This window comes from Poecilia latipinna, unplaced genomic scaffold (genome assembly GCF_001443285.1).
Source record: "Poecilia latipinna isolate Pla-1442-1.1 unplaced genomic scaffold, P_latipinna-1.0 Scaffold985, whole genome shotgun sequence".
In the NCBI taxonomy this organism is placed as follows: domain Eukaryota; kingdom Metazoa; phylum Chordata; class Actinopteri; order Cyprinodontiformes; family Poeciliidae; genus Poecilia; species Poecilia latipinna.
The window spans coordinates 3,060-20,852 of record NW_015113601.1 but is presented as its reverse complement, the minus strand read 5'-3'; the positions used below and the strand labels follow the sequence as shown (position 1 = coordinate 20,852).

The window sequence follows — 17,793 nt, the reverse complement described above, 5'->3', positions numbered from 1 at the left end:
TTCTAATTTTTAAATAAACATGTGCAAATATGATTAATTTTAAGCAATTAATGCAACTATAAATAATAATTTAAAAAGTATTTAAAAGCATTATATATACCGGTACATGCAGTTAGTTGTTCAATCTAGTTTTTGTTTTATTTTGGTCCTCTTTATCTAGCAACACATGCTCCCTGTCCCAGGCAGTAGAAAGATTTATCTTAATACAATCTGAATATGAAATTAATTATAAACTAGAGACTGAAAATTTATTTTATTGGATTTTTAGATTACATTTGCAAGTGGTATAACAGAATTGTATTATTTATTTGTTCAACACCACTATTGCTTACAGGAAACCTATACAAGGACAAATATAAAAGTCACAATATACTACAGTACAACATCCCAAGACAACTACAGTATATATTGAAATTTACAATGAATACGCTTATAACTTCACATCACTGTAAACTGACAAAAAAAGAGAGAGAAAAATATATAAACCTCTATTCTACAGGCCCCCAAATACTTTTAGCATCACTGTTGCTGCTGCTGGTGCTGCTGCTGCTACTGTCACTGTCGAACAACCTAAAGCCAAACTCGCTGCCCTCACCGTCCAAATGGGAGCAGCTGTCAATGTCAGGGCTATTATATCCACCAGTCACGGCCCATTTGCTTCTTGGAGTGCAGTATTCAAGTAATTTGTTCTGTATCTGGATCACAGCAGCATTATTTTCTTGACACTTCAACAGTCCACGCGCTTTCTTGTGGTAGAAAATATTGACATGCAGCACGATATTCGAGTAATCCGACCACATCCTCCTTGTTGCTGTAGGCCTGATGCTAAGTGTGTGGTGCATCAACACCAGGATAACAGGTTCCCCTCCTGTGAAAACAAGAATCCTTTATTGTTGCTGTTGGGAAAACTTAAAACTTAAAGGTCAAGCGGGAGAGAAATAGTGACATCTAGTGGAATAAAAGTTACAACGTTTTACAGCCATGTTCATTACATTACAATATGTGTTTCAGAATAGCTTGTTTGTCAGATTAAGAATACCTTTAGAAAATAACAAACATAATCAGGTATAAAACATACTTTCATTAAGCCAACACTTCTGTACTTTTTTTATTGGTCTTATATAATATTCTCATCACAGATGTCATGTTTTCATTAGTTGTAAGTGTAAATCATTGAATATTATATAATAAAGGTCACTGGGTATAGTACAACACATATGAAATGAGTAAAATCATAGAGATAGATATTTCATAGATTTTCTTCCAGTAGAATGTGCTTAAGTCAAATACATATCTAAATAAATGACTACTAACACAATTTCTGCTCAACAATTTACTAAATCTTCACCTCGCAGAAAAATAACTACAAGTTGAAGCAAAATTATAAATGAATCTCATTTTAATTTGTCAGATCTGATATTCTGTTTACCTGTTACATTGCGCATGGCTCCATCAACATCTGCCCCGGTTCGGGAAGTGACTGGGCAGAAGACTAGGAAAACTTGGCCGTCCTTACTGCATGAAAGGAGCTGAACCCGGCCCCGCACTTGGGCTTGGACCTCGGCCATGAGCTGAAGATGGGCATCAAAGGTTTTACCACCGACAACCATCTGGTACATCACTGCGGGAAACGAATGAACATTTGTGAACCGATCGACTAAATAAAATTTTAGATGGAAATTACTTTAGAAATAAAAATGAAAGTTATAATATTGGTGACAGATTCAATCCATCAGATCTAATTTTGCTTGAGAGAAGTTGTAAAAATGGTCGGAGACATTTTGCATTCAAATCTAAGTGTATCTTTTTTTTTCTGTGATTGAAAAAAGCCAATCCAAATAATTCTATTTCATAAAGCAAATGTCATACTATGCAAGGCTCCAATTGAATCACAGACTACAATGTAGCTTACCACCATCACCATGAGATTATTTAACATTATTAGATGGTAATTGTAACAATATTTATATGCCACTTTTGCAAACTGTGTACCCAGTGTTGCTAAGTAGCAACAACCATAAAGATTTTTTTTTTTTTTTTTTGCCATGTCCCACAAATCTGTGGCACCATGACTTATCACAATAATAAAATGTCTATGCTACAGTGTTGGATGAATAGGAAGGCAATGCTAGATCATTAATAGATTAAAACATTATTCTATGCCAGAGAAATACTTGGCAGATAAACAAAAATATGACATCATCAGAAATGTACATGTAATATATATAAAAGAAAGTAACCTGAGATTTACCTTGAGCTGCATATGAATGTCCGTTCTCTGGTGTAATGTAAGGCGCTGGTGAAAGACTGGGAGCCTTTGTGCCAGGGCTGGATAAAACATCTGTCAGGTACATAAAAAAAAAAATTATAATAATCTGAATATGGTTTTCAGCAGTAATTTCTACTTTAGTCTGTTTTATTTATTTTATTCCACATTCCCATTTTAAGTTATCACTTTTCCTTAGCTTTTTATTGGTTTAATTAAATTATTACTTAAATCATAGAACTTAATCTGTTTTAACCTCAAAGTGAGTGAGCTATTAGATACAAAACGGCAAGTCTTCTTGTATTACGTTAGCTGTATTTGCAGGGCTTTGTAAAGCGTTGCTTTTGTGTGGACAGACAACATAATGGAAAGCAACGTCAAAGAATAATGTTGCAGCTTCTTTCAGAGGATCTTTGAATTTTAACAAGAAAATAACTTGAACAAAAGAACATCAGATTTGAAGGAAGTATAATCAAAAGACCGTATTACGATTTGAGTCGGAGGTCTTTGTGAGATTTCACACGGCTCCGTAATGATCATTTCCACCTAATTTCAAAAGGTTTTTACCACCAGAAGCACAGACTGGTATTAAGGCTCGAAAAGCTTTTTCTGTTCAAACACAGGTTAGATGAAAACCACTGAATCACAACCGGTGTTAAAGGTAAAGTTAATGAATTACTACAATAGAAAGGAAACACTGATTAAAACGCGGGTCTACAGATTTTTAGAAAACCATCGGAAACATTTACCAAAACCACACATTACAATAATGATTCATAACAACCTGAGTCTTGTTCCTGGTGTGGCTGAGCTTTACTGATGTCCTCCAGTAAATGAATGTGAGCTTCAATGACACTCTGCACATTGTTCAGCTGATCTTTCATGCCCTTCAGGGTATGAAGGTAGTCAACCAAGACCCCACTGCAAGATAGAGAATCTGAAAAAGAAAGCATAATGTGTGTTAGAAGGGAAAAACACTGTAGTGGGATTTTTAGTAGCGTTACTGGAAAACTATTTTACCCCTGAGGGAGTACGGTAGCACGAAACCTTCGAGTTCTTTCAGGAGTACATTTATTGGTTTCTGCATGAATAAAACAAGCCAACTGGTGAGAATTTATGCACACTGTGCAGTTCTATGAGCAGCAAAGAGGCAGCACACAAAGTGCAGGAAAAAAAAAAAAAAAACTCACATGCTTCTTTATAATTCTGAAGATGATCCGTCTTAGCTTCAGCTTCTCCGGTCCGGGAAACAGCTCGTGTAGGTCTGCTCGAGTCAGAGACCGGATCTCTGAATCTGTGCGGAAATCTGCTTCTGAAAATGAATATTGACATTTTATTGGGAATGCATGTGATTTTATGCGACACAGTGGTACAAGTCATTCAAATATATATATATATATATATATATATATATATATATATATATATATATATATATATATATATATATATATATATATACCAAATAGGGTGGTATGATTTGTTTTCATTCTGCTTTACCTCCTCATATGTAAACAACAACTTAAACACAGAGCCAGAACTACAATGGAATTGAGTAAATGATGTATGTTTTACAAGGGTCTAGTCAAAGTCCAGAGCTAAATCAATTTGAGGACCTTTGGCAAAAGAGGTTCTTCATCCAGTAATACTGAGCTTGTGCAATCTTGTAAAGAAATAAGAGCAAAAGTTTAGAAACTTACCCTAAACAACCTGTTGTTGTAATTGCATCAAAAGCTGGTTGCATAAAGTTTTAATTCAGTAGAACTGAACACAGTTGCAAGCCACACTTTTCAGATTCGTAATTCTAAAAGATGTTGAAAGCGAGACAACTTACCATTTTAAATCACAAAAATGCATCTGTCCATCTTTAACATAAAACTACAATGAGACACATTGAAATTAGAGTTTGCAAAGTGAAAAAAAATTGCAAAAAATAATAGTTTAGCAATGCACTTTAGTTATCAGAGACAGAACAGCACACCAATCACACTGCTGGTGTGCTACACTCATTTATTTAATTTTACTTAATAAGGAAGAAGTGTTTTTGAGGTCGAGGACAGATTTGTCCATGCTTGCGAATGTGGGACCGAGTCTGTGTAACCGGATCTGCAGTTTGTCCAGTCTGGTCTGAAGGGTCAGCCCAGCTGCCTCCTGTGAAGACAGCCACTTACGTTCCAGCACAGAGGCAGCTGCTGCGTTGGTGCGTCTCACTTTCCTCAGCAAAACAGCCATAACTTATCCTGAAGAGCAAACAGACTTTTGTTCATAATTAGTATGGCAAGGCATGCGTCTCGTCTTTAATTTACTACAAACTTTAAATGCAGAACGACTGTGAAAAACACGAGTTTGGTATAAAACAAAACAAAACAAAACAAAACAAAAAAACAGGGTAGTACAATAAATAAACGTCACGTGTTAAATCATCCGTACATATTTTATTGAGTAAAGATTGGACTAGATCTTGTTTTATTACTCACCGTTTACCGTTATCACAAAGTCAAAGTGACTTCACCGCAGCTATTTCTACTCACGTCATTACGTAAAGGCTTCAAACGGAACGGCGGCCGTCAGAGGAGATGACGCGGTTGTAAATCCGCCCATCAGTACGTCGCAAGCTAGAAAAAAATAATAGAGAACATGCGGTTCTGTTGTAAAATAAGCTTGCCATGTTTCTCTTTTGATTTTTGTCTGAAAAGAAGAGATGAAAATGTGAAGAAATGGAGCAGAACCCCTCCCCCCAACAAGGTTTGTATCGTTGGATTAAATTAGGCCCTTTAATAGACACTTAAAAAAAAAAAAAAAAAAAAAAAAAAAAGTTCCTCCCAAAAATATTGAATAATGTTTGTTTTGAGAATGGGATGGTTGACAATTATTTTAAATACATTTTGAAATAATTTATTTTAATGGAGCTATACATTCTAGACCAGTGAGGAAAAAAGGCTCACACACAATCCTTTAGTTTATAGTTTTCTGAATGTTATGTTTATAGGTAACAGCTCTTTTGAGGAAAAATATTGCATTCCCTTTTTCAACCTGCCATCTTTGGCATTTAGGAATGTGCTGGAAATGTCTTTTTTTTTTTTTTTACCTTGTTTGCCTCAATAATTTATAGGTCAGATTTAATTAATACGCTTTACAAAACAAACAAACAAACAAACAAGACTAATCCTCTGAAAATAGTTGTTGGTGGAGTGATAAAAAAAATAAATAAAAGAAAGTTGAAAGTAACTTTGAAAACTTTCAGAAACTCTCCATCAGGGTCACTTCTAAAGAAACCCTGGCCTTATTGAGCAGATTCAGCACCTTTTCAGTGCTGGAGTTTGATCTGGGGAACGTAAAGAGCTGAACACCGCATTGATCGTTATGATGAAATCTATTTAAAGGAGGACTTAGTAAGGAGGAATGTGGGAAAACCTGCATGACTGTGGGTGTTATTTATAGTCTGTTTGTTTGTTTGTTTTTATCTGGAAAACTGCACCAAATTTCACGATGTTTCATTGTTGCAACGTCAGTAAAGAGTCCTGAACTTGACTTCAGCACAAGACACCCGCTGGTCCTCCAGGAAAATTCATGAGATGTGTTCAATCACATTGTGAACAAGCACTGAAAGCTCAGCTTCCATTACACTGACAGAGATTTGTGTTGTTGCCTCTGACCTTCATCCTGGAAACCTCCTTCATATACTAACTGTAGTAGTCGGTGACAGGGTACAGCGTGCTCACATAGCAAAGCCAGCAGGGTGCAGTACTGTACAGCGCTACCTGCTGTTCCTCCGCTGTCAGTCTCACAAAATCATCTGCATATGGCTTTCTCTCCCCAAGTTTCTTAAAATCTCCAATAATTATGACCATAAACAGATAAAAGTCAAAATAACAGAGACCAATTCAATGAAGACATGTACATGGATAGTTGCTGGTGTGTTCAGTTTATCTCTGATTCCAGCCTGTCGCAACTCTGCAACCCAAACAGGCTTCATTCCTCCTTTTGTATCTTTGCGCAGAGCAGGAAAAATAAAGAGCAACAAAGAGGCGTCCAAGAGCGAAAAGCATCAGTAGATTTTTTATTTTTTTTCCCTCTCCTCCCCCATTGACTTCCAAGTCACTCAGCACAAACAAGATCCTCTCCCAGGCCTGACAGCCGACAGTGAAACTTCTCTCCTGTGTCAGACTTTCTGCAGGAGGTGGGGCTGAGACGGCTCCTTCCAGCTCCGCTCGGATTCCCTCAAGGAGCCTTTGAAGGGAGAATAAAGCAAAGTTTTGCGCGTATCTGACTGTAGCTCAACACTGCAGTGACATTCAAAGGCTCCCACTACACCAGCTTAACATCAGCTGTTGTTTCTTTGATTTAGATCTTCCTCCAGTGTCTTCAGTTTCACGCACCTTTTTGAAGAAAAAAAAAAAAACATCAGAAAGAGGGATTAAACCGCAGTCCAGTCTTTCATGGAAGTAGTGGCCAAATCTGCCCAGAAGACGGTAATCTGGCACCAGCAGTTGGCCTCTTTTGATTTAAAAAAAATAAAATAAAAAAAATAAATAAAATCTGGGAACTTCACAGAAAGTAATACGAGCCTACTTGGCTCCTGGCCACTTTTAGGTGATGCCAAGTCCACAGTCCCTTCAGAAAATCTTAGAAGGAGCCAAAAGTTGATCCAAGCTGACATCTCAGTCTTACCCGCTGCTCTTATTCACAACTAACAAGGTGATATCAAAGATACTCCTCTGAAATGAGTAAGGGAAGATTTATTTCACAGCTGAAATCATGATCTGGGTTTCACTCAAAGTGAAACAATGAAGGGAATCGCAACTTAAACTCTTGACTTTTTTTTTTCAAATGAAGCAGGAGAATGATGGACAGATTGAGTGTTTGCAGTAATGTAAGCATCTTAATTTGACCTCTGACCTTTGGTAATTAAATCTAGATCATAACTAAAATAATGGGATCATGGGTAAAAGTGGCTGAAATGAGCTTACTCTATGAGGTAATTTGGCTCAGGCATTGAGATGAAGTCAGAAACTGTTTCATCCAATAAAGGAGCACAGCAACAGCATCCTCCTGTGTGAAGAAACTTAATTAATATGAGTTACAACAACAATTATTTTTTTAACTTTGGGATCAATAAACTATGTTTACAATTGAATTTAACGTCATTGTACATCTTGTTTTCTATTTCAGACTTCATTTGTCTGTGTTTTTGTCATTTTGTATTCCTTTGTTGCAATTTTATTTGTAATGTCTTTTCATATCTTTGCTTAACACCCTTTTACAAAATAGGTTTCCAAAACACAAAACAAAACCATAAACATAGTCTTACAGGAGGTTAGAAATGCCCTTTGGAAATCATATACTTGTAAAAGTCATGAAGGATTATGTGGTTAATACACCATGGCTCCTACACCAGATTAGATGCTGGAACATTTCCTCATCTCGCTCGCCCTTGGATTTTGGGAAACGACTGGAAGAAAAACATTGTAATTCTGGTGTAACAACAGGAAAAACAGAAGACAGCAAAATGACTAACCTTGAATGTTTTTTTTTTCCTGTGTTGCTTTTACTGAAGAAAAAAAGCAAGAGAAAAAAAACAACAGCTGCAGAAAAAAGCGTTCTCTCTCTCTCTCTCTCTTCCTGTCTTTCTCTCTCTCTCCTTCTCTTTTTTGTGTGCACACTGGAAAGAGCAGACGATGACCTTTGGGTTTTACCACTGAAGGGATGAATATGGAAAGACAATGTCAAGTGGGAACAAATTCTCATGCACGGCCCATCGGCAGGAATGGAAATGAGATAAGCATGAGATTAGCAGTTGGTCTGAAACAAGAAACCAATGATTCAAATCCTGTGTCGGATACCTCGTCTCTGTGCTATCAGCGATCAAATCTTGTGATTTTCAGAGATTAAAAAGTGAGGCTTTGCAGCTGCCAATTTACACACACACACGCACACACACGCGTGCGCGCACACACACATGCTCACAGGGACAGACGCCTCTTTAGAATTATTCATTCATAAATCAAAAGGTTGTGACTGGAATTAATCTCAAGACGTGGGTGAGTGTAAGTCACCGGATGCAAATATGACAGCTTTATTAGAAAACTAGATTGCTTAGATTTGTCTGAATTAATGTGACACTTTCTTTGATTAAATACCACTCCTTTCTCTTCACTTACTGTGGACTGGGGCTGAAGGGGGGGGGGGGGGGGCGAAGAACGCAGAAGAATATGGACATCTCAATCTCAGAATAATTTGCTTATATTGCTTTTGACTGACAACCTATGGTGCGCGACACCGCGTTGGCTTTCAATTAGGTTTTCTTTTGTTTATGGAGCAGGTGGGCTCTGACTATCATTTGAACCAAACAGCTACATTTGATTCATATCATGTGCAATAACGCTAAACCTGCCCCGCAGGGTCACTACGGAGCATCCACCTTTCTGGACGCAGCATCGATAGGAGTATCGATCAGTCTGCTGAAGGATTGGCTGGAAATAAGTACGCGCAGCAATTTTGTCAATCAATTAATTGCTTAAACTGAACCGCATTCCAGCAATTCAAAGACAGGCGATACTAACGATTGTTTCGAGGAGCTCCCGATACGCAGCGGCGCTTTCTGTCAGGAAAGCAACGTCGTGCGGATGTTTGGCTTAGCGTGACCTATGACACAACTTTGAGGTTGTTCGGTCTGCTGTTTGCTTGGTAAGATAAATGTGGCAGGTTCAGGTTGGTGACAGTTCAGACAGGCCATTGCTGTGGGTTTCTAGCAGCGTTAGGATTGGATTTAAAAGAAAAAACAACAACACATCATCCCTGTGGATCCAGCGGTGATACCGTGAGACACGCTGGGTGGAGTGAGAGGAGGAGGACAGTTCTAAATGCGAGTGTTTCGGAAACTGAGCCAGGAGGGACATTGCCGCAGCCCAGGCAGGATGACTAAAGCATGAAAGGAGGGTTGGGCAGATTCCCTGGAGAGAGATGGGAAGAGGGGGCTGGCATAGTGAAGGTGTAGCAGCAAAAGCTGCTGCAGCACTTCCACAAATTGATGGCTGAGTTCATGGGATGCAAGAAGCAGGCAGAGAGAACAACAAGACGATCACTGACACACTTCGTTTTCTACAATGTAGCCGTGAGATGTCGCTCCACGGGACGAATGAGCTGTCGTTAAGTGGAAATCCAGCACTGAAAAAACGATGAACAGAATACATTCGAGTCAAACATATCTCAACCTCGTTTTCATTTAGCTCGTCGCGAAGAAGTTCTTATGCAAAACCATGAGAAAGAAAATGCTACGACGACTCCAAAAATAATATTGTTTTCTCTCTTTTTGTCTCTTTTAAATGCTGTTTGAGCTCCAGCTGGTGCTTCGCTCTCATGTGGGATTGGGCTTTGCAGCTTTTCTGTGTTCATCAGTGTGTGTTTGTGTCCATTCCTTCACTGCTGTGCTCACAGCAGGAGCCAAGCTTCTTAAGGGAAGCACACAACATCAAGCGGAGGCAAGATTTGTGTGTAAATGTAAGTCGCAGGACTTGCACGAGTCAGGGTTTGAGTGTGTGTTTGTGTGTGTGCGCGCGCGCGCGTGTGTGTGCTGAACGTGCCGGGGTGTATCTTGGGGCGTCATTGTGCCGTGTTTTCCATGTGGACCTTGGTGCGTGGTAGACATGGGAGTGGGATCCCTTTGATCGTGACAGCTGCATGGAGAAACAGATTACCTTTCACTGCTGCAGTGACAGAAAGCCACACTCTGTTTGACAAACCTCACTAGCAAATTTAATATCCTGCTCGTTTCCACTGACAAACACTGTCATACAGAGAGCTGCATGAGGAGTCAGATGAAATATCCCCGTAAATAATCTGACAATAGGTGTCCTTCAATAAAAGAAAACTGGGGGGGATTTGCCGCCCTTTTAAAAAATTAGATTTTTATTTTTTTTTGCGTAATATCACGAGCTTACTTCATTTTTTTTTTTAATGAGCAGCATCAGTCACTGACTAAACTCATACCTGTTGCTGATGTACAGTCTGTGACTTTAGGTTAGTGACTTTAGGTTAGCGACTTACATGGGCCACTACGGCTAATTTTTCAGTCCTCTGCCTACCCATTTGGGCACAGAGCAGCAAGTAAAGCATCTGAACGGCTAGTTATTAAACTTTACTATGTTGTAAGCACATTTAATATGGCAATAACAAACATTTTGTTCACACCCCAAAATACATTTTTAGACAAATAATCCGAATGGGAAAAAAAAAAAAAAAAAAAAAAAAAAAAACATGAGTACACATGCTAGCATTAGCCTAGCATAGCTAAGCACCTAACACTGAAAACAGGTATTGTTGGAGCAAAACGTATCCTTTTATAGAAGTTGTTTGGGTCTTGTCGGCTTTAATTTCAAAGAAAAGATGTACAAATTGTGAAGCCACGAATGTTTTACCTGTTGGATTTTCAAGTATATGCATTAATTGTAATGACTTATTTGAATTTAGACACACAGTGGCCCAGCTGGTAGCACTGTTGACCCAGCCAGAAGGTGATGTGTTTGAGTCCTAGCCTGGGGTCTTTCTGCATGGAGTTTACATGCCTATTGAAACCTAAACGAAAGAAAAACGAGTTAAATAAGTTCCTTAAAAAGTCAGATATCATCTAACTCAAAGGTTTTAGCACAACTGCGTTTGTTTGCTTAAACTAATCCGGGTGATAATTCCTGCTGCTCATTTAATGCATTTAGGTTTTTAAACTAAAGCATCTCTAAAAGGAGCTGCACAAAGAATAATAGATCCACTTACTTAAAAACTAGACTTAATGGGTTGTTTCTCAACCTGAATGAGGCCATAACCAATTCCAATAATGAGGGATTCAGTTACCTAATCATGAATTTGCACAGGTTATCCGCTGAAACGGAGCTGATGTGTGCGGGTTGAAGATCAGATCAAATGATGACTTTTCTGCTTTATGTTCGATTTAAGCGTAAAGCCTTCATTCTGTCTCTGATGTGATGTAGCTTTTCCAAACAAAGGTTCCACAGTTCAACACCCACATCAAAAGAAACTGTACTCTCCTCCTGAACTCTCAACATTCTCAGTCCTGTCTTCGTCTTTCCCCCCCCCCCTTTCCTTAATATCGCCAGGATCAAACAGATTTGCAGAACAAAGTGGCGGATAGTTTCCCTTCCTCCAAATAAGGTCGGAGAGGCAGCCTCACATCGTGTTTATTTGATCTGTCAAATTACCAATCACAGAAGCCTAAACCTTACAGGAGTGGGCTTTTGAAAAGGGAAGAGGACAAATTGAGCTCTTCAGAGTGAATTTGGCAGTGGAGGGTGGGAGCAGTGAGAGCAGAAAAATAAATAAATTCTGCCAGAAGAAGTGTTCAGATATTGATTCCTTTATTGATGTCTGCATTGTCTGGAAATGACAGTAATTTAATTGAAGTTAACTACAGGTTTACACCAACAATTAGCACAGCTTTAATTATTAAATAAAAATACATCAGCCCTTCGGACCCCATTTAGCTGAAATAGCTTCTTGTAACTCTACCAAGTTTCTGACATCATTCTGAGGAAAGTTTGTCCCAACCCTTTCTTTGAGCCATGAGAAGCTTTTGGAGGTCTGTTTCGAATCACCCCCACAAAATTAAAAGTAGATCAAATCTGGGCACGGCTCTTTCCGTTTCCATTTTGCAATGGCATTTTAAAGCTTTTTGAAGACTTCTTTCTGCTTGCGGCAGTCTGCTTTCAGAGTGAAGTTGGGTAGACAGACAGATCTCGGCCTGGTAAGGATTGTTTTGAAAGTCCGCCGCTCTTTTATTATTCTCCATACAGGAAAAAAATAAATAAAAAAAATGCTGATTTCAAATTCTTTCGAGATCTTCTAAAATCCCTCACAAACCTCCTTGATGTGAAACTCTGTGTGTCGTTTTAAATATGGAGACGTTTCCTTGTTTACTTCTCACCTAAACTTGGATCTTTAAAATAATTTTATTCTCTCCTTTGGTTTTTGGAATGTTTATAATATTCAAATATTAACAGATGAGCAGAAAAAAGAGAATAGATCCAGTATGAGAGAAGAGAGCCCAAACTGGTGTCTGACAGAGGTAGACTGATGCAGGGACATTATCCCAGGTGGAAACAGGATAAGCTGACCAGAAATACAGAGCAGGCAGTAGCAGGGGCAGCTGGAGCAAGGGCGGTAGAGGACGAGTAGGGTATGACAAGAATCACAAGAACATTGGACCAGCTAAAAAAAAAAAAGACAAAGAAAAAATACAAAAATGATCGTTAAAGAGATAAAAAACATAATATGTGTACTCCAGAACCTGCAGATATATTGACAATTAGAATTGACATTTTGAGTGCACACAACAAATTTCCCAAATTGCAATCATGGCAAATGGATGTTTACAGTTCGCCGCATTCGCGATGTGATAATTTGTACTTGAACTTTTGCGATTGAGCCCGTCCTTAGTAGGGAACGTGAAGCTCAATGTCGCGTGACATTTTTAATAAAGCTCTGGTAAAACAAATACTCCAAGACCTGTTGGGTGAGAGCTGTGATTAAAAGTGAAAACTGAGAACTTCTGGCGATAAATGGTGCCAATGAGTAATTATCACTTTATTTCTCATCAAGCTGTTTTCTTCCAAAGCATGTGAAGTAAGTTGCCTCTGAAACCCAACATAGGTACAGGAAGTTCAGGGTCATGCCTCATACCTGGCACAGACGGGTGTGTGTCACATCAGCCATGTCATAAGTGTGTGTGTGTGTGTGTCTGCGTGTGTGTGTGTGTGGTTTCCTCCTGGTGTGGCTCAGTTTTGTATAATGCACCCAGCCCGAGGGCTGATGTTGCCAGGTTGTGTAAATAAATTAAAGCAACAAATTATGTTTAAAAGCTTCTCCCTCAGGCCAGGGAAAACTAGGATCCATTATTCATAGCTTTTACTGCCGGGAATCCAAACCAGGTGTGTGTGTAAGTGTGTGTGTGTGTGTGTCGGTGTGTGTCAGTATTTTTTTGTCAATTATTTAAAGATTAACCGCCTTTACCTCATCACATTATCTTGCTGATGAGATTAACTGTCATCTACATTTTGATGGCAGCGATGAAACTACAACAGGGGCTGTTGGACCTCTTTTACCATCTTGACACTTGTTATGTTGGTGTTTCCATAGGAATCAGTTTCAGGTATGTATACATATATGTATATGTTAGTGTGGTTTAAAGTGCCACATTTGATTTCAAGTAATGAAAAACGTTAGATTTTGTTCAAAATTACATATTAGGATTTCTTTAAGAGTTCAGTGGTTTGACTTTTCTACTTTTCGTAACTAACTTAACTCTTACTTCAGTTGCAGGTCTTAATAATTTCGGGCTAACGCACCATGGGTGGAATGATGCAATAAACAACTTTAATACATTTTAAAAAACTCAAAAGTTGGATGCCTACATTTCAATTCTATGTGGGGTTTTTCTTCTGGCCTATACTTTGCGGGGTGGGAATGTATATATGACCCCCCTCACAAATATTGTCCGTCAGCATAAACAAGCTCCTGTCGTGATTCTAGCTGGATATATGACCTGTCTTCTTGGTGGAGCTCCTTTAAAGTGGTTGTTTTATTGGCACAGAGCCAGCTCTTAAGCATGGTTCATAAATTTTCAAGTGTTGTGGTTGGGGCTTTGGGTAGGCCGTCCCAGTAGTTTAACGTCAGCCTTCTTTATCCATTCTAAAACCAAATTTGATATGCGATTGGGGTCACTGTGCCACTGAAACACTATTGAATAAATTTCCAGCCTCGATTAAAAAGAAAATTGATTAGAAGTGCAATAAAACACAAAGTTTTACATATTTAAGTTAAATACTTGATAGAAAAAAAAACATAATCACAATGAAAATAGGTATACTTGGCATAAGATTACAGTGCAAACTGTTGAGCATAGTAGTAGAGGTAATGATGGTACCTTTGCATTAATATCTCAAAGATCCTTTGACTCACCTCGGATCCACTGCTAGCAGGTTGAAACATGAGCGCAGTTGGGTGTAAAACAGAACAATGACTCCAACCATTCATCAAAACTGGCTGTGAGAAGCTAAAGCTGCCTCACATTAAGCTGCATCCTGGCCTCAACCAGGCCAGGAAACGATCAGTTTAAATGATCTCTTTCCATTTCTGGTAAGAAGAGTGATAAAATATCCTATAAGAAGTTTGTGGATGGCTGCACAAACAACAAGGTTTCTCTGCAATCTGCTAAAGGACATTTATGCAAATGCTAGCGTTGATGATTAATTTAAAATTGATTTAAAAAAAAAAAGTCACAATGGATTAAAACTTGCACACTCAATTTCTGAAAACATTTTAAGACGACCTTCATAACAAGGGCAAGACACGTCGCTACTTTATAATTGGGGGAGGAAAAAAGGTTTACAACTCCTAAAATACAAAAACAAAATAAGAAAGATGGAATGGGCAAAAGTGACTAATTAGAGAAGAAATAAAACTCTACACATAACAAATGACAGAAAAATAAATTGGGGTGAAACCATCAGGCACAGTGTACCACGGATACGCAATAAAATATAAAACAGGAATAAAGCGGCATTTTTAACCGTTAGTGCTTTTTGACTTCATACTTTTGTATTTTCCAGAGCACTTCGTGCCATTTTCCTAGCATTTTCATGTTTCTGAGTCTGCAGGGATCCGCTGTGAAGGACTGGCTCCTTTCCATGCAGGCTTCCTCCTGTTACTGTTTCTTTTTTTTCCTTTTTTTTCCTGTTGCCTCATAATTTGGCTAAAGTTGACATGGGAACAGTTTAGCCATAGGTCACATTCTCCTCAAACCACCTGCTGCGAGGATAAATGGAAAGACTGGAGAGCAAAAGGGAAGAAGGGAGAGGGAGGAAAATATAGGTTTCGGTACTGTTTGTTAATGCCACGGTGGCTAACAGCGTGCTTCTGTATTTCTACAACAAAAAGCCCTGAAGGGCTGTAAATTATGTCCAAGTGTTTAAGTAGCAACACAAAAACTGCTTTTCAGTTTTTCCAACCAAGTAAGCAACTGCGATTTCAAAAGAATATATTTTTGTTGACAATGTAAGACTTAGGAATTTGGTTTTTAGTTACATTAACGTGACTTGAATATAATTAAGAAGCTCTTGTACTGTTCAAAACACTTATTTATTCTTTATGTATTTGCAAATGGAGATGGCGTGGACTAAAAGTAAACAAAAGTGAAACTGTCAAAACTTAGCAAAAGTCTTTTTTAATAAATTACAAAGCAGTTTGTCACAAACCTTACTGTACAATGAACAAACTCTTCTGTATCTTCATTTTTTTTTGCGAGAATGCTGAACCAAAACTACTACTAACATTGTGCCAGTCTCTTCCAGAAAAGAAATCGAAGACAATTTTTTAAATATTCTTTTAATGATCAGATGACAGCTAAGGATAGACAGAGAATACAATTTATGATGCTATGATGTGTATGATTCTCCTCCTCCTCCTTCCAGTTCCTCCCCTTTTTTGGACGCTTATCGTTGCTCAGTCCCACCTCCTCTCCCTCAGAGTTCTTCTGAACCAAAAGCTGCAAAACAGGGAGAGAAAAACCATAAATAATGTATGTAATGAAATCTGTCCAGCGGTTTTAATTCTCGCAAATATAGTTCTTTAAATGCAAAAATAAAATAAAAATACCACTAGGAATAGCTCAAAAGCTGAATGCATAAATTGATTATTACTCATGTTTTTTTTTTTCCTGTTTAGGTCGTTGGCCTTTAACATATCTACCTCTAAATAAAGTTTTTCTTCTGCCTCTTATAATTAACCAGTAATTCTGTTATATGCAAGCAGTTAATTACTATATTTTTGTTTGTTTGAAGAATTAAACCTGATAGTTTAGTGTTAATCTTGAGTCAGGATGTTTACAGAGTATTTTCTCTGCGTAACGAGCTATAATCTTTAAATGTATCTTCATTCCAACTCCAGACATGTAATTATGAGGGTGAAAATGTATGAGCTTAATAAATTATCAGCTGGGATGATAAAAAAAGACTATTAATTATTAGTAAATCTTATTTATTTTATTTTTTTTTTGGTGGTGAATTAGTGTGAGGGATGTTTTCTTACATGTGAAGGTTTCAGTAAGCTGATGAATACCTTCCTCTTCCTCATCAGGAGCTACCAAACTTGCTGCAAAGGACCATATCATCTCCAGCCAATCGTCGCTCTCCTGAGGCGTGATGTCACCGTGAACTCCAGCAGGGCTTGGCTTCAGTGAACGATGCGCAGCTGAAATAAAATACAATTTAAGAGAAAGGGGCTGGATAATTTTGAATGGCTGAAGGTGAACTCTGACCTTTAGCAAATCGTACAATGAGGGTACTTTTTTCTGAAGTGGATTTTTTTTAAGCCTTTGTGTGAACTTTATGTGTGATTCACATCGACTGGCGCTCATCAGCAACACAAAGCGAGTTTTTGGTAACACTTTATTTGAAGGGGGGTGAATAAGACTGACATGACACTGTCATGAACATGAATATTTATGACTGTTGTCATAAAGCGTCATTCGGTAAATTATGACACTTTTAATACAAAGTTGACATTATTCAAAATGTCTTTGTTATGACAACTTGACATTAACCAAGAAATCATTACTGATATAAATTTGTTATAAAAGTATTACTGATTGCACTTTAAAAATCAGGTAACTTTATGTTATCAAAGGTAAAGTTTAATCAGTAATGATTTATTGGTTAATGTCAAGTTGTCATAACAAAGACATTTTGAATAATGTCAACTTTGTATTAAAAGTGTCATAATTTATCGAATGACACTTTATGACAACAGTCATAAATATTCATGAAGGCTTATTCATGTTCATGACAAGTGTTATGTCATGTTTATGATGGTGTCAAGACAGTCTTATTCACCCCCCTTCAAATAAAGTGTTACCGAGTTTTCTAACAAGAAGCCTTTGCACAGTATGTTAACTATTTATTTATTTATTTACATCTGCTCATTTTTCCATCACCTCTATTCCTCATTACATTCAGGGACCTTTAAGACTTTTCAAACATCACTAGCTTGCAGCCAACTTTATGTTCAACTTCCTATCACAGTGCTACCAGTACCATTATCCCGTCCTGCGTTTGGATATCTTATCACTCTTGGAAAGAATTCCCAGTTAAACGTGGGAGGGTTTTTGCATCTGTACCATCAGTTTCGGCTTTGCGGTGAAGAAGGAAGAGAAATTCTTCCCTATAGCGAGGCATAAATATAATGGGCCTCCTCTTTGACAGTAAAACACGCTTTTTGCATTTGAGCTGCAGTTAGAAAATTTCACAACTTCCTTCAATCTGTAAGCAACCACCCAATTTGGAGTTGTGTGCACTTTGTGTTGCATACTGATTGTGCGTTTCAGCTGCTTTGTGAGGTACTCTTTGGTTTCATCCAGTGCAGTGGTAGAGCAGGATGGAATATAAATCCCTTGAAGCGCTACGAAGCGTTGTGCGTGTTGTGAAGTCGTAATCTTCTTGTCATGAGAAGAGTCTACTTCTCCT

General features: G+C 38.1%; 1 protein-coding gene across 2 annotated transcripts; it reads right to left on the bottom strand.

Moving 5' to 3' along the window:
- Positions 1-236: 236 nt before the first annotated feature.
- LOC106958426 (uncharacterized) lies at positions 237-4,849 on the bottom strand. 2 transcript variants are annotated; one of them, XM_015050316.1, is made up of 8 exons: positions 4,744-4,849; positions 4,438-4,506; positions 3,457-3,578; positions 3,287-3,347; positions 3,051-3,203; positions 2,252-2,341; positions 1,430-1,621; positions 237-868 (listed from the first exon to the last, which is right to left on the bottom strand). In XM_015050316.1, exons 2-8 carry the CDS (start codon positions 4,496-4,498, stop codon positions 489-491), a joined length of 1,059 nt encoding a protein of 352 aa, XP_014905802.1. In that variant the 5' UTR covers positions 4,499-4,506; positions 4,744-4,849; the 3' UTR covers positions 237-488. The 2 variants fall into 2 exon arrangements, with proteins under 2 accessions (XP_014905802.1, XP_014905803.1); XM_015050317.1 differs by having other exon boundaries at positions 4,438-4,522; positions 4,744-4,835.
- Between the last annotated feature and the right edge of the window lie 12,944 nt (positions 4,850-17,793).

What these genes read in the sequence shown, in the direction of transcription:
- LOC106958426 (XM_015050316.1), bottom strand. Translation starts at nt 4,498, where the DNA reads ATGGCTGTTTTGCTGAGGAAAGTGAGACGCACCAACGCAGCAGCTGCC. An exon ending in AGCTGCCTCTGTGCTGGAAC is followed by an intron (nt 3,579 to 4,437) that starts GTAAGTGGCTGT and finishes ATTCATTTTCAG; the next exon opens with AAGCAGATTTCCGCACAGAT. An exon ending in ACATTCATATGCAGCTCAAG is followed by an intron (nt 1,622 to 2,251) that starts GTAAATCTCAGG and finishes CGTTTCCCGCAG; the next exon opens with TGATGTACCAGATGGTTGTC.